Source organism: Megascapheus bottae, chromosome 12 (assembly GCF_031878675.1).
Source record: "Megascapheus bottae isolate mThoBot1 chromosome 12, mThoBot2.hap1, whole genome shotgun sequence".
Taxonomy (NCBI): domain Eukaryota; kingdom Metazoa; phylum Chordata; class Mammalia; order Rodentia; family Geomyidae; genus Megascapheus; species Megascapheus bottae.
In genome coordinates, this window is record NC_143520.1 from 2,912,350 (window position 1) to 2,929,979 (window position 17,630).

General features: G+C 37.9%; 1 protein-coding gene across 3 annotated transcripts in view; it reads left to right on the top strand.

Annotated features, from left to right (window-relative positions):
• The window catches only part of Pde1a (phosphodiesterase 1A), a 79,599-nt gene that overhangs the window by 50,452 nt on the left and 11,517 nt on the right, over positions 1 to 17,630 (top strand). For 2 of the 3 annotated variants that reach the window (XM_090342517.1, XM_090342516.1), the window contains exons 8-12: positions 2,380 to 2,481; positions 2,587 to 2,707; positions 11,665 to 11,746; positions 15,053 to 15,173; positions 15,714 to 15,904. In XM_090342517.1, coding sequence (XP_090198643.1) covers positions 2,380 to 2,481; positions 2,587 to 2,707; positions 11,665 to 11,746; positions 15,053 to 15,173; positions 15,714 to 15,904 — 617 coding nt within the window. The remainder of the gene's footprint in view (positions 1 to 2,379; positions 2,482 to 2,586; positions 2,708 to 11,664; positions 11,747 to 15,052; positions 15,174 to 15,713; positions 15,905 to 17,630) is intronic. The other variant, XM_090342518.1, reaches the window with a different exon arrangement.

Genomic DNA, 17,630 nt, shown 5'->3' on the forward strand with positions numbered 1-17,630 from the left:
AACTTAATAGACTCAATAATTAAACAACCTAAAAAATCCCTATTTACTATTAGAATCTTAATAACATTTTACTGTAAATTAAAATATGAACATCTTGGGCCAGAAGTGTAGCCTAGTGGTAGAGCACTTGCCTAGCTTGCACAAAGACCTGGTTCGATTCCTCAGTACCACATACCAAGGAAGACTAGCCTTGAGCAAAAGAGTTCAAGGAAAGCACCCATGTACTGATCTCAGGCTCTGCAACCATTTTTTTTAAAGGACATCTTCACTTGCAGCTGTTCTGGTGTGTATCTATTTAGTTCTTAAAGCAAGTTTAGTAAGAATAAACACATCAATTCAATTTTTTTGCAAAAAATCAAATTCTAAATATTTCTTTTTACTCTTTTGTTATTTTTTTTCCTTACAAAGGTTTAGTTTCAAATCCCTTAGCCACCAAATATCTTCTTCATTTCTTATTAATATAGATTTTGTCATCACTTCAGAGAAAAATATAACTGAGAAAAACATATCAACTTTTTTTTGCCAGTCCTGAGGCTTGAACTCAGGGCCTAAGCACTGTCCTTGGGCTAGCACTCTCAAGGCTAGCACTCTGCCACTTGAGCCACAGCACCATTTCTGGCTTTTTCTATTTTTGTGGTACAAAGGAATTGAATGGGGGTATTCGTGCATGCTGGGCAAACACTCTACTACTAGGCTAAACTCCCAGCTTATCAACTATTGTGGTGACTCCCTTTTTCTAATATTTGGATAAACTATTCTAAACAAGCTGTCCAATATTATAAACAATACAAAAATATTGATTTGCCTTTCATATGAAATTTAGATTTCTCCAAATCCTACTGTGTAGTTATTTTAAAAAACATACAATTTTGTAGTGCTATCTATGGCATCGTAAATGGAGCCATAGTTAAATTTACTTATTTGTTTTATTTTGTGTGTGTGTGTTTGTGTGGTACTTCAAAGCCTCAAACTCATTTGACTCACTTGCCTTGTGTGTTGCCCTTTCACTTGAATCAGGCCTCCACCCTAGGTTATTGCTAATTAGTTTGGAGATGGATTTTCATGGGCTTTACTCCCCAAGCTTGCTTGACTTGTCCTTCTTTTCAGTAGCTAGGAATAGAGGATACAAATTACTGGGGACTGGATGGTAAAATACCTTTGATACAAGATAATAATTAAGTTTATTTCCCCCCTCTATTTAGATCACTCTACTGACTACCTAGAGTTAAAACCAAGTATGATTTTTGTTCTAAGTGAGTTTTTACCTGTGTAAAAACAAATAGATAATTTGTGGAATGGGTATCTGGTTTTATGATACAGTTACTGCATTTGCAACATTCTTGTTGAAAATATCAGTAGTATCAATAGCTCTGTCTATGCATTTAAGGTTAGAGTCTAAAAGTGTAAATAGAACATTCACACTTACCTTAGTGACTTGGGCTTCTCTGGGATTCTGATGGGAGATTGGTCCAAATCGTCTGGTCAGGAGTAGGAACTCTGAGGTTGCATCATACCTTGTCCACATACTAGCTGTGTAACAGAAACAACTCAGCCTCCTCTAGAATATTGTATGATGATTAAGTGCTTTTTAATGTGTATACAAACAACCAAAGCATAGTTGTAGGTGAGGGTTTGAATTGGATAAATATCGCTGGCTCTGTTAATAGTACATTTATTAAAAAGATACAAAATGAAAAATCATCAAGAATCCTAGCATTCATACCCTCCCTTCAATGTCTCTTCCCTAAACATTAAGCTTATTATTCTTGATGACTCTACATTGGTAATGGTCCCAAGATCCACTGGCTATATGTTGTATTTCCAAAGCATTAAAAGTTGCACTTGGCCTGGGCACTAGTGGCTCACACCTGTAATCTCAGGAGACTGAGATCTGAGCATCGTGGTTTGAAGCTAGCCTGGTCAGGAAACTCCATAAGACTCTTATTTTCAATAAATTACCCAAAAAATCCAAAGATGTTGCTGTGGCTCAAATGATTGAGTGCTAGTGTTGACCAAAGAATCTGAGGAACAATTCCCAGGTCCTAAGTTCAAGCCCCAGGGTCTACAGAAAAAATTTAAAAAATGAAAAAAAAGTTATACTTAGAATACAGAGTCATGGCCCAGAGTCTTTCAGATACAGACATAAGACTTACTGATTGTGCAAGAAGGACTGTAAGGTAAGAAGGGGGAGCATAGTACTCCTTGGGTGGTAATGCCAACCTGCCTCGCTCAGTATCTCTGTATCATGAAGCCCACAGAGCCATCAGAAGCAAGTGTTCACATTTTCTATTTAAAACTAGCCACTTTTGTGTTCATTAGGAAAAGTAGGTTTCTAGACACTTGTGAAAATGAACCTTTCTCCTTTCCATGCCTCTGCAGGGATCTTCGGAACTTAGTGATTGAAATGGTATTATCTACCGACATGTCAGGTCACTTCCAGCAAATTAAAACCATCAGAAGCAGTTTGCAGCAGCCTGAAGGGTAAGCTATTTCTTTTGTCATGCCAATGCTGTATGGGCCTGCATTTGCAATGGAATAATTGGTTAGTTTATTTTTGATAATCTGAGCATGTCCTTCTTTTGACAGGATCGATAGAGCCAAAACTATGTCCCTGATTCTCCATGCAGCAGACATCAGCCACCCAGCCAAAACCTGGAAGCTGCACTACAGGTGGACCATGGCCCTGATGGAGGAGTTTTTCCTGCAGGTGCCTTGTCACACTGTGCAAGTGGATCGGGAAGTAGTGATGGTGCATGTTGACAGAGAGGCTTGCTCTACAAAGTCCCACTTACTCCAGGGTCTTGGCAGAACTATATTAAATCACCCTGTGGAGTAGTAGAGGGCATTAAAAGGGAGTCATCATTTTAGATGACCCTGTCAGGAAAGAAATAGCGAGGCAGAATTGTTATCTACTATTGAGAAGTAAGCTTCAGATGTCAGCCACAAGCATGACTTGTAGAAACACCAGCACCTACAACCCATTTTAGGTCTGAGTTTATTGGAACTCAAGAAGAGCGCTTGCTATACTTACAATTAGTTTTCTTTATAATGAATACAACCTAGCAATATAGCCAAATAAAGTCATCCTTAATGCAGGTCTGAGAGGTTCCTGGCCAGGAGGGCTCATTGGCACACTCTCTGGGCAGAGTTAGGATATGTCCCTTGCCTAACTGATCTAGAAAGCACCTCTGAGCTTCAGTGTTTGGAATATTTATCAGAGTCTCATTACAAAGGCATGCTTGATTTCACTGTTTCTCATGTGACTCCATTTGAGCTCCTGCCTCCATCCCTCCCAGGGGCTTAAGGTATAGATGGCCCAAAGTCCAAAGTTCCCGCTCTTTAATCAAGTGGTTAGATTTTCTGGTGATCATCCTCAACCCTGAAACTAAGGAGAGGGGAGACAGGTGGCCGTCTTCTAAGAGTTTTCTCATGGGCATGATCATCTCCTGACAATCATTTGAAGGAAGAAGAGATAAGAATAACATATGCTCTGGCTTGGTTTTGGTTTCATGTGTGGTAAAGTTCTTTGTTGTTTGGTTTGTTCTTTTGCTTCTCTGTTTGTAATAAGGACTCATTCTGTGCCTGGACTCGAACTTAGGATCCTCCTGCCTCAGCCTCCCAAATGCTGCATTACAGTATATATACTTTCTTATAGTATCGTCATATTTATTTTCATCTTTCAACCTGATTCTTTAATATAGTCATTGATTTTATTGATTTATTTGAAGATATGAGCACCAAATGTATTTGTCTGGGTGACTGATTTCTATTATTGATCTTTTTTTTAAAAACAAATCACAAGAACTTAAAAACGCATTAATTGTTGAAGCTCAGACTCAGTGGTAGAGCTCTGTCCTAGAATGCAGAACGCCCTCATTTTTTTTTATCACCATTACCATTAACTAAACAAATAAAAACGTACAAAATAGATTTAGTATTCAAACATATCAAATTCTATATGCCAACTGTTTGTTATAGTCAATTAAAATTGGAAATTTCTCATATTGGCCAATTAATAACAAGAAAATAAACCTATGGAGATCACTTAAAATAGCCCTTTCAGAGATGAGAAAACAGAAATATGAAGAGATGAGCTATTTGTCAGGTTAAGAAGCAATCTTAAAATATTTTAAGTTGAACAATCATAAAAACACAAAGAAAATCTTGTTAGGTACAATTAAAGAATTAGAAAAGAATGAGGATATTAAATCAATTATTTATGTTTCTACCTTAGGTGAAGTTAAGAAAATTGGAACAAAATAAGTTAATGGAGGGAGATAATACCTATAAAAACAAATTGAGCAAAAACAAAGAATAACAAAAGTTAAAGAAGACAACTGCTACTCCTCTGAAAAAGTAACTAAATTACTTCCATGAGTAGAAAGTGAGAATTTAGAAATGAAAAGAAAGAAATGAGTATAGATTTTTTTATATATATCAAAAGATAAGAAATATTATGAACAATTTATGCCAATAAAATTGACAACATAGTTGTCAAATTCTTTGAAAGACATAAATTACCAAGATAGACATAAGAAAAGAATAAATCATTACCTGAATATTCATGTCTACTTTTAAAAACTGAATTTGTAATGTAATTCCTCCCATGAAAAAAAATCTCTAGGATTAAATTGCTTTTCTTAATTCTGATTTCAACTCTCATTACTCAGTTCAAGAGTAAATTCTCTCACATATTTCATAGAGAAATAATGGCAGTCTCACTCAATTTTTTTCATGACACAGAAGAAGAGGAAAAGTTGGCAAAGAATACCTAACAAAATCTAACAATTTAAAATAAATTGTACAGCTATATCTGTCAGGAATCAAGTTAAGCTACGAGCAAGTCAAGTTTAGCGAAATAGTGAAAGCAAACCTATCCTGATTTGAATACATTTGACTTCAAAAAATCAAGAGACTATCATCCTGTCAACAAGTGTATAAAATGCATTTGATGAAATTCAACACATGCCTAGCTACTCAGGAGGCTGGAATCTGAAGACTGTAGTTAAAATCAGCCAGGGCACAAAAGTCCATGAGACTCTTATTTCCAATTAACTACCAGAAAACCAGAAGTGGCGCTGTAACTCAAGGGGCAGGGCAGCAGCCTTGAGCTGAAGAGCTCCGGGACAGCACCCAGGTCCAGAGTTCAAGCATCACAACCAACAACAACAACAAAATAACTATCAAAGCTCTCAACAAAGTAAAATAGGAAACCTTTTTCAAGCAGGTTCTATACTTCATGGTAAAATAGTAAAAAAAAAATACACTTCGATCTTAATATCTATTTGGCCACTATTTATTTGTTTATTTTCTTGAGATAATATCTCTCTATATAGCTCCAGTTGAAACAAACTCATGCTACTGCAGTATCTTAGCATCTCAGGTGTAGGAAATTATACATCTAATGCCTAGCGTGTTCAAAGTACTTCTATTCAATATTGCATTTAAAATTCTAGCGAGTGTAATAAGGAAGTAAAAGGGAATAATTAATTATTTTAATAAAAAATAAAGTAGAAACTTGAGCACACAAACTGGTTGAAACAGAATCATAGGATCAATGGAATTTCTGTATTTGAGAAACAAGCAATTAGGAAATTAAAATTTTAGCATAACAATATTTATGATGGCATCCAATAATAAAATATTTTAGAATAAATTTAAATTCATGGATAGAGGGCCAAAAAGCAAGATGAAAGTTAAAATAATCCTTTCAAGTCATTAAGGGCATTTAATATACTTAATTTAAGTACCAAAGTGAGTCTTTTAGATATAGTAGAAAGTGGAATGATGTCTTTGATGGGAATGAAGTGGCATTATGGGAAAAATGAATCAAGCATCTGCATTACAGGACTGAACTCAACGTATACTGAGCATTTCAGGTTTTCTTCAATGCTAGTCTCTGGAACCACATGTACTCTGACACTAAGTTGTGTGTGTGTGTGTGTGTGTGTGTGTGTGTGTGAGAGAGAGAGAGAGAGAGAGAGAGAATGGCTAAAGACTAGAATGACTAAACTTGAAAAAGATTGACAAGAGTATGTATTACCATGAATGCGAGAAAGCTGGTAGCAGTATCTACATCATCCTATTCCTTCTGGATGTCAATTGAGTTGAAGTTAGACTTAATATTATAACCCAGTATTTCTATTGTGATCTTTAATACAGAAAATGTATCACCTCTGTCCACCAAATGCCATATTATTAGTAATATTAACAGTTAGCTATAAACTTGTTCAATGCTAGAAATATTTCAGATGTTTGTCAAATATAGGAATGTTTAATAACTATAGGTATAGTCATGCAATAGAATAGCGTGTAACAATAAAAAGACAAATGATAAGAGCAACAATAAATCTCAAAAGTTATATGCTACAATTCCAAACTGGTAATTTATTCTAGTGATAGACGTCAGAATTGTGGGTACTGTGTAGGGTGAGACTCCTTGGGAGAGGTTAGGGGATTCGTAGAGGGAAGTTCTGATGGAAATGCAGGTAACTAACAGCAATAATGAAGCTGCTAGGAGGCAATGCCATTTTAGCATCTGAGTTTTGGACTTAAAGGATTTTTTTCCTAACACCGCTTAACTCATCTGTCTCGCTCAGTGTGTGCAAGACTGACTCAAAATCTGATTCCTGAAACACATATAACTGGGAGGTTACATCTTGAAATGGGCATACCTTACTTGTTCATTTGTGAAGTCCTGTTTCTGCTTCTTCTTTGTTTTGTTTTGTTTGTTTAAAACAAGGCTCTTGGTAGGATATGAAAATCATGACTTTTACCTCAAGAAGGTCTTTGCTTGAATGATCAACACTGAAGACTAATTATACAGCCCAAGGGAGAGTAACTTGTGTTTCAATGTGTCTGTTAAAAACAAAAATCAAACTGTCTTTGCTTGCATTGCCTATCTCTTCCAAAATGAAAATGTTCTCAGACCATTTCTTTTTCGGGGGCAGAGCATCATGGGGCTTAAATTCAGAGGCCTGGATGCTGTCCCGGAGCTCCTCAGCTCAAGGCCACCACCCTACCCCTGGGCCTGGGTGTCGTCTGAGCTCTTCAGCTCAAGGCTGTCGACCTACCTCTGAGCCACAGTGCCACTTCCTGTTTTTTAGTGATTAATTGGAGATAAGAATTTCATGTTCTTTAGTGCCCCGGCTGGCTTGAACCATGATCCTCAGATCTCAGCCTCTTGAGTAGCTAGGATTACAGGCATGAACCACTGTACCTGGCAGGAGTTGGATCTTGAATGACAGAATCTCACACTGAAATCTCAAGTAACACTTTCTTGACTTTTGAAAGGCAACGACTTTTGAATGCCATTCAGAAAAGTATGCAGGAACACAGAAAAATATGTGGAATCAATGGTGAAATCAGTGAGTTTGTACTGCCCATAAACATGTTTTCCAAACAAAATCTGTTGACTTTTCTGAGATTCATACGCAAATACGGTATTGATTCCAACAGGTCTAATGCTTTCTTGCATTTCAATGAAGTACATTTCGCAGCATTCTCACTTCTTCTTAGCCATACTCCATGTCTTAGCCCTGTGAAGCTGCATGCATCAATGTCTTCAAACTCATCAATCAGTATGTGTGCGTTGCTCTGAATGCATCTAACATATGCTTTCACTCTTAATGTGTATCTGTGCAGATGTTCTAGAATCAGGACTGTGGTAGTTCCCCCATGTGTTTTGTAATTGCTCATCTGTGCATAAACATTTGTGAAACTAACCTTTTGTCAAACCAATAGTCTTGACCGATACCGTCTTGTATCGCATTGAGCCAAAGCAATTTGTTCTTCTTATCTCAGTGTAAACAAGTCTTCTATAAAGCAATTCTCTCAATCTTTCAGAATGTGTTAACAATTTAAGTGTTGTGTTGGGTGATACACTATATTACTGCTAGAGGTTTTCATTAAATTTAAAGTTCTGGCCACAAAATTTCATATCCCTCAGCTAGGGTTATACATACAAATATTGTGGATTTCTGCTGTTTTCTGTTTATTTGTATTCAGTTATTAGTGTTCTTTGCTCATTTTTTGTAGTAATCATAAACAAAGACAGGGTATCCTGCATGCTAGGCAAGTGCTCTGACTTGAGCAATACTGCCAGCTACTTTTGGTTAAAGAAAGTAGCTTTATTCATATTTGACAAACATATAGCTAATGATGCAAGGTAGACTTGGCTTCATTTAAAAAAAAACTTGTAAGTTCTGGTTTTCCATCTTCAGAGCAGCAGAAACAATTTCCACGTGTGTATGCAGAATCTTCCTTCCTCTTCCTCTCTGGCTTCTCCCCCAAATGGGTCAGAAAAGGAAAGTAGCAGAAAGTGAGAAGTCCCTGACTCTTTAACATACAAGACAAATGTGACTAATTCATGTTATTTGTTATCCTTTTGGTGAGTTTTGGTGTGTGTGTGTGTGTGTGTGTGTGAGAGAGAGAGAGAGAGAGAGAGAGAGAGAGAGAGAGAGAGAGAGAGAGAGAGAGAGACAGACAGACAGACAGACAGACAGACAGACAAAGAATAATCAGGACCTGAGTGCTATCCTTTAGCTTTGTCACTCAAGGCTAGCATTCTACCACATAAGCCACAATTTAATTTCTAGCTTTTTGCTGGCTAATTGAAAATAAGAGTATTCATGGAGTTTCCTGCCCAGGCAGGGTTCAAATCGCCATAATTAAATCTCAGCCTCCTGAAAAGCTAGAATTACAGGAGGTCAAGTTTAAGTTTTACATTTTTTACAGGGAAAGTTATGAGAGAAACAAAAATTCTGAAATACTTTGCTATGTGAGAATTACTCAAGAGTAAATGTTGCCTAAATTTTGTAAAGCTCAATTCTCAATAACTAAAAATACTAAAATTTTCATTTAAAAGCATTCCTAATGTGATTAGAAGAAAGATCTACATAGATTAATTTATTATAGAGAAAAATGAGTAATAAGAAAGATAAATCATTTGGAAGGTCATATTTGTTATCTATATTATATATAGTCAAACCCTTCTGTCTCATCAGCACGCTTATAAGGTTTGTTATTTCAAAGCAAAAAACTCTTTCCCATGCTAATTTCCATAGCAAGGTCAATATTCCCTATCCAGACATAGAAAAAGAAAACTATAAAGTTGGTCAAACTGATACTGAGAGAATATAACTCACATCTACATGAGGTTTCTCTTCTCCAGTGGCAGTATCCCCTTATCCGGTTATGTTTTGAGCTCCTTTATAATCTATCTACAGGGCCCCTTACTGGTCTCACTTTCATGGCCTTTATTCATTCTAAAGAATAAATAACACTTTAAAATATTTATAAGTAAGTTGAATAATTAATGGACTTTAACATTCAAGGCACACTTTTTGCAAGGGAAATTTGATGATCTAAATTAATTGTGGAATGCAGTAAGCAAGTCAGAAATCAAATATTTCTCTCTGTTTATAGAAAAATTGGCTTTGCATGAGAGTGTTCAGTGCCTAAGTTATATATGAAAATGTTATCCAGTCATCTATAAAATTTAGCTCAAAAAGAGTAAATTATCACAGTGCCTTTTGGGGACCTAAATGATTATTGGGGGTTTACCAAAGATCTCTACATCATAAAAATATATCTATTGAATTTGTGTTCTTAAAATATCAGATAGTAGCATCTTGACCAATAAAATGATTCACAGCAGCCTAACTGCAGTGAATAAATGAAATAATGCATTTAGTACATAGTAATCACATTGAACAGATAAGAGTCATAATTCATAATTGCAACAACAGAGTTGCTGTGTTTATTAATGATACTTATGCTACTAAGTATATCTTCGATGGTTTTAAACCACTGGAAAAAATTAGTATTTAATTTAGTATATAACCAAGAAGGATTTGCTTTTTCTCCCCATGTATTTATTTATTTATTTATAGATTATCATGTATCAGCTCTTCCTCCTAAGACTAAGAAGATGTGCATATAGAGAAGGAGGCTGGAGGATTCTTCCGTTTCACTCTGCTCATATTAAATGTCTGGCCATTTGAACGAGTGGAGGGTTTCTGGCAAAGGTCATAAAAATGTGTGACCCCATCTGCATTTTGACAGACAATTCTGATTTCAGTCTGCCAGAATTGTGGCTTAAGAGGAATACACCAGAAAATGTTGTAAACAACCCTCTAAAGACACAGACCACCTTCATGTGATAATCAGGAGAAAGGAGATGTTAAGAGGAAGCCAACTGGAAGGAAACCAGGAAGACTTTAGTAAGATGCTGTTTCCTTAAGCAAGACTGGCACCTCATGAAGGAACATGGCCAATAGTAGGAAGAAAACTGGGCCCAAATGGCCAGACATAGGATAGGGAAGAGGGAAAACAAGATGAGGAGAGGAGGTGGAGGGAGGGAAATGTGGACAAAAACATGAGAAGGGGAAGCAATGATTGTTATGTAATGCACCTTCTACCTGGCAAATATAATGTAACGCTTGTATTAATTACAGTAAAAATAGATTCATTAAAAAAAAAGATGAGCAGGGTTGAGAAGGAAGAATCCTCCAGCTGATACATGATAAATCTGAAGAGGATTTAGATTTACATAGAATAGTCACTTACTCATTACAAGATGAAAATCAATTTTTCGTGATGTGAAACCCAAATAGAAATGGAATTCTTCACATGCGTGCTTGATTACTCTATATTATATAAGATTAAATTATCATTGGCATTTTAATTCTTTAATTTTCTGAGAAAAATGTGTTAAAATAAAACTGTGGATATAGAATGAAAGAATGTTATGGACATGCCTCATTACATACTTGGAAAAGTTGATAAAACTTAATGACTAGAAAGATGTTTGGAAATGCTCATGCAGGTTAAATTTGAAAAAGCAATCCGATCACAAGAGCTTTGTTTCAAAGCTGTGGTGATGTGTAGTTGGCTTCATAATAAAAACAAACCACTATTACCAATAACAATAAAACCACACAAAGCCAAAGATGTCAGCAGCTCACCCATAGAATCCAGGAGGCTAAGATTTGAGGAGCTCAGTTTGAAGCCAGTAGGAAAGGAAAGTCCATGAGGCCACGAGTCCATGAGTCTATCTTCAATTAGCTACTAAAAACCCAGGTGTGGAGCTGTGGCTCATGTGGTAGAGAGGTAGCCTTGAGTGACAAAGCCAAGAGACAGGGCCCAGGTTTTGAGTTCAAACTCACATGAAAGGAAGGAGGGAAGGAAGGAAGGAAGGAAGGAAGGAAGGAAGGAAGGAAGGAAGGAAGGAAGGAAGGAAGAAGGAAAGAAAGAAAGAAAGAAAAAAAGAAAGAAGAAGTGAGGGGGAGGGGGAGGAGGGAGGAAAGGATGGGAAAATTTCCTTCCTTCCTTCCAAACATCCGTGAACTTTATTGTTAATTAAATGCCAAGTTCTATAGTGAGATGCTCAATTTCTGGTAACTTCAGAAGCTCTCAAGGAGCAAAGGTCACTCAAGTCACATAATCTACAGATACTGAATATTTTCATAATGCTCGCACTTCAGAAAGCCCCCAACAGAATACCACCTAGAAAAAGTGGAGAAACGCGGGTGTATCACCTATAAATACAGGACATGGCAGTTCTGATTAGCAATGAACAATGGGGCTTTTGAAGCCCTAGAATGAGGCTGTTTATTAAATTCTTGAGCCAAGTCTGTACTAATGCGCCTTTCTTTCCCCCAGGGAGATAAAGAAGCTGAATTAGGGCTTCCCTTCTCCCCACTGTGTGACCGGAAATCGACCATGGTGGCCCAGTCTCAGATAGGTAATGCTGGGGAAACATGGTCCTGGAGCGCTGGGGCTCCGGGAGGCTGGTCAGGCTTCAAATGTGTACATGAGCTGCTGAAAGACTGCCAGGAAAACCTCACACTCTGTATTTTGGCATCTAGATGGTGCAGAAGGAGAATTATTGATATAAATTTATCAGGTGAATTCAATCAAGCTACATTAGTCAATGTTCTTATGGTGCTGGTTGTAAATTTTATTCTTATTTAACAGAATGGTATTTTTATTTGGATGCTGGTTTTTAGTTTTTTGAAATCTATGTAAGACCACTTCATTGAAATATTTCCTTTGTTTTCTTTTGATAAAACATCTTGGTATGATAAAGAGGTAAGGCGATAGCAAGAAATTTGCAAAAGGATAATACTTCCAGTCTCATTCATTGTTACCTGTATTTGTGTGGAGCACAGCAACTCCAGTCCCTTATTAAAACCTAGGATTACAATGCCACACAGTTCAAATATTTTCAACAGTTATTCCCTAAGTCAACGTCCTCCCTGCTGAATTACATGAAAGACCAACTCTAGGGTCGCCTCTGGAGCTGTGCTCTACTAGGGCCTACTACAAAGCTGTTTGCTTTGTCCTTTTTTCTTCTTTCCAAGTTCTAACACCTCTTCATTTGAAGACCAAACATGGGTCACATCACTGAGTAGAGAATGCTGACGTGGCACACCGGGACCTCATCTGCAAGCCAGGAAGCATTGATATTGCCTGGTTTTGTAGATGTGATAGCATTTGCTGTCATATTTAACGGATATGATATCTCTCTGGACAGGCTAATATATCCAGGGCATTGCTACCACAGGCACAGCTTGGACAACAAACATTTAATGTCCAAGAAGACTTTAAATGTCCAAGAAGACACAAAATTATTGAAGTATTTTAAAAATTAGATACATACCTCAATATATACTGTGGATAATCTACTAGAAATATGAGTTCTTTTATGGATCATCTTCCTATGCAGATATTTTCCAGGACCTAAGGACCCCCTTTCCCTTTCTCCTCTCATAGTCAGGTGGTAGGCCATTATTTTTCCCCCTCAGGCAAGAAGTGCTTGATTTGAAGCCCCAGTGAGGGTTGAGAAGTTGAGGTGTACACAGAGCTTAGAATAGTTGTTGTTTCCTGCTCTGCCTAAACACTGGGAGATAAATGCTCCCAGAGGACGAGCCCCTGTTCTTTGTGTGTCATTTTCCATCTGACAAGTGCTTTAAATGTAAAAACCATCATTCAGTCCTGACATCTCAAAGTGGTGGGGATTAATGCTGTCTCCCAGAGATGTTACTGTTCTCGCTGCCGATTTGACAGCACGCGCCCACACGCTGAGAACTAACACTTTACATTCAGAGAATAATAAACAGCAATTTGAAATATTAACATACTGGCAGGAAGCTCTAACTGATACAGTAAGGAAAGGAAAAGAAAGAGTTCTTGCCATCCTGTGGCCTGAGGTGTGAAAAACTTTAATTATGTAGTTTCTTTAGGGGTTGAAATATTATTTCTGTTTTGGTCAACAATAGAATTTGACCACTAGTAACCAAATTGGTAACAATGCCTCTTGTTGAAAGAAAAATGCATCCCTGCTTGTTAGCTGTGAGTCTTTTGTTAGGAATAGAATGTACACGTTGCATATTGAATAGGAAAGCCAACACACTTGTGTTAGCAAGCTTAAATCATACTACTTTTACTGTCAGAAAGAGAGAGAGAGAGAGAGAGAGAGAGAGAGAGAGAGAGAGAGAGAGAGAGAGAGAGAGAGAGAGAGAGAGAGAGAGAGAGTACTTGAGCTTAAGCTCAGGGCCTGGGTACGTCCCCTTAGCTTCTTTGTGTTGATTAGTAAGTATATGATGAATTAACAGATTTTCATATTTTCTGATACAGAAGATTTGTGAAATGCTAAAAATGTATTAAAAATACACAAGGAAGTAGTACCCAAAGGGGTACAAAAGAGATTTGTCATACTATATTACAGATTTAGTGTGTGTGTGTGTGTGTGTGTGTGTGTGTGTGCGCGAGAGAGAGAGAGTGTACTGGGGCTTGAACTTAGGGACTGGATGCTGTTCCTTTGCTTTGTTATTCAAGGGTGGCATCCACCATCTGAGCTCTCCCTCCACTTGGGGCTTTTTGATGGTTAATTAGAAACAAGAATATCCAGGTCTTTCCTTTCTGGGCTGGCTTCATCCACGTCTTCAGATCCCAGCCTCCTGAGTGGCTGATAGTACAAGCGTGAACCACTGACGTCCAGCTCTTAGAGGCTGTCTTATAGCACAGTTAAAGTGCCTATAAAGGTTGTGTTACTCATTCCAAAATAATGATGAAGGTAATCAGACCCATTGTTATCATTAAAACTCATCCTCAAGAACATACAAGAAGCTCTTACTATTCACCTTAGAACTCAAGAAATTGTAACATTTGCATTTATTTTCACTTTCCTTACCTATTTATTCTGTTTTTACTTTTTAAAATTTTTTATTGTAATTAATAGAAGGGTTACATTATATTTGCCAGGTAGAATAGAAGATGCATTGCTTCACAAACATTGCTACCTCTTGTCATGTTTTCGTCCTCATTTCCCTCCCCCCACCCCTTCCCTCTTCTTGTTTTTCCCCTTCCCTATCCTATTTCAAATAAACAAATAAACATATATACAATATACCAGATAACAAGATCAGCTACTGTAACAATATGAGAGTAACCAAGGGACAACAAAAGAGATGAGAAATAACATAGTACATTAAGGACAACAATCATTCATTATATGGCTTTTGTTTCCATATCCTGGAGGTCCTTTCATTTAGCATCATCCTATATGGCCTTATGTATCTAGGTTTTGCCGTACAAATAGGGAATTTTGTCAGGAACATTTGTAAATTGAATTCTATTTAAACATATTCCATTCCTCCTGACATTTAAATAGAATAAGTAAATGTGCAAGTTGGCTAGATCGTCAAAATTAAATATATAGATCTGAAGATTTGCCTAATTATAAATCAGTAGCTCATGAAGACTCTAATAAAACATCATGTTTTCTGCTTATACCTATGAAATAACCAGATATTCTATTTAACCCTTATAACAATACATTGCAAGTTGTGTATTGGCACTGTAGATGTTAACCAAATACATTTAAGATATTCATCATTATGAGCTTTTTGTTTGTTTACCACCAAAGATCATTTATAAACTAATTTCAGCTTCCAAATATGAGAGAAAATACGAAAATTTTGTCTTTATTGTCCCATCTTACTTCAATTAACATTAATTTGATTTTCTTTTGTTTTTACTTTTTAAGGCTTTATTGATTTCATAGTAGAGCCAACATTTTCTCTTCTGACTGACTCAACCGAGAAAATTGTTATTCCTCTTATAGAGGAAGCATCAAAATCTGAAACTTCTAGCTATGGAGCAAGCAGGTATAATGAGGGGTTTGGGGATAATTTTCGTCTTTGTGATGTTTCATTACTGCAAAACAGGAAATGCCTGTGAAAGCTGAAATTAGGCAGTATTGCCCCCCAGTGGCTTTATTTTGTATTACAGCCGCTGTCCAGGCTCACTAGTAAAAGAATACACACACACACACACACACACACACTCACACACTCACACACTCACACACACCCTCACACACACACCCTCACACACACACTCACACACTCACACACTCACACACTCACACACACTCACACACTCACACACACACTCACACTCACACACACACTCACACACACTCACACTCACACACACACTCACACACACTCACACACACACCCTCACACCCTCACACCCTCACACACACTCACACACACACTCACACTCACACACACACTCATTTCTGGGACTTCAGACCTGCTGCTTCTCCAGTGATTTTTCTAGTTTTACAGACACTGTTCCCTAATTCCATGTCTTCGCCTTGGTTAACTGCGGCACCCTTTGGTTTCTTGGGCGGTTACCAGCAGCTCATCCAGCATCGTGGGATTACATGTTGCTGATTCTCTGAAACGATCAAATGCAAAAGGCTCCATGAACGATGGGAGCTGTGCCCCAGACTACTCTCTCACGGCTGTGGACCTGAAGAGCTTCAAAAACAACCTGGTGGACATCATCCAGCAGAACAAAGAGCGGTGGAAGGAGCTGGCCGCACAAGGTAGAATCATCTGTGACGCAAACTGTCCATCTCTCTCTTAATCGCCCTCTTTCTTTCACCTGCTTTTTGCTCTTTTTTTTTCCCCCGTCCTGGGCTTGGGCTCAAGGCCTGAGCACTGTCCCTGGATTTTCTCAAGGCTAGAGCTCTACCACTTGAGCCACAGCTCTACTTCTGGCTTTTTGCTACATATGTGGTACCGAGGAATTGAACCCGGGTCTTCATGCATGCTAGGCAAGCACTCTACCACTAGGCCAAACTCCCGGCCCCCTGCTTTTTGTTCTTTTACAAAACATGTGAACTCTTGATGGCAGTGAGCACTTGACTACATCTGGATTGTTGATGAGCGAGTTGGTGTCTTCTTTGGTAGATAAAAAGGGGCTCTGGTCAGCTTATGTGACATCGGTTGCATGTGTGTGTGGCAGAGGGTGGTGACAAGCTGGGCCTGGAAGGTTAACAACAGCGCAATGACAGCACTGAGTGGAGTGACAATGAAGTTGCCACAGATGACTTCAGCCCTGCTTCTGTTCTAGGCAAGGAGGTCACCAGCATTTGCTGCGCTTTCCTAACCATCCAACCACTTTTGAAGTAAACAAGAACAACGCCTTCTCCAGTCATTGTGTTTCCTTCACTAATTCCCAGTGTTGGAGTTGCTTTTGTCTATGATGTTCATTTGTAGACTTGTTTATTTCGGCAGGAAAACTTTGACCTGTATGCATTTCCCACACGGGAAGTCCTTTCCTTTCACACGGGTTTGAGGAGAATTAAATAAGTTTGTGCTGCATATGGAAGCACTTAGGAGTTACACTCTGCTCTGTGGGAACTGGCTGGTATTACTGTAATTATTATTTCTTAGGTTTCTGCAAAGTATCCAAAAACTTAGAGTAAATGACAGCAATTTCTACTGTTATGAAAGTGTGAAAAGAAAGTGAGGACGGCTTTATGGAGCAAGGATGATTCAGGTAAACATGGCAGGCGTTCCAAAGAGAACCAAGGGAAGTGAACATGAGTGTTGAACGCAATTCGCTGACCCATGGACCAGCCACCTTATTACTTGGTAGATTCAGAAGCCACGGAAGAATGAAAAGCAGAGGGAAATGGGCAAACACAATGTGAGCAAAGAGTAACATGGTACCAGACCATTGGTTTGGCATGGAAGAGATAAGAAGTGAAATGGAGGGCTTTATTTGAAATAAAGTCTCAGCAGGATTTTTCTGTCTACAGAGTAGAAAATACTCCCCTGTTCAGGAACCAGAAATTTTGCTAAAGAGCCAGAAAGAAAGCTGTCACTCCTAATCCAGGGTAGGGATGGGAGCTGAGCCAGGCAGCAGTCATAAAGAATATATCTACACTCCAGATACACAAAGATGGAAGATGGTGGCTTGAATGCATACAAAGGAAAAGCAGGAAGAGATTAGGGGCTAGAGAGAGTTTGAAAGTAGAACTGTTAGGTTTCAATGTGGAAAACAAGAAAATAGTCGAGAATGATGTCAGGCTTGCTGTTTGTTGTTGTTGTTTATGGTATATAGAATTATTTCATAAAGTAGTTTGGGACTCTAGCCAAAGGTGAAGACACATGTGCCATATTTCTCAGTAATTTAATGTGCCTATTTTCTTATGATCTTCAGAAGTCAGGTCTAAAATGTTTATATCAGTATTTTTTCTGAGTGTAAAATGAAATGAACAAGGTTCATATGGTGTAGTTTGCTTATATTATTTAATAGCATAC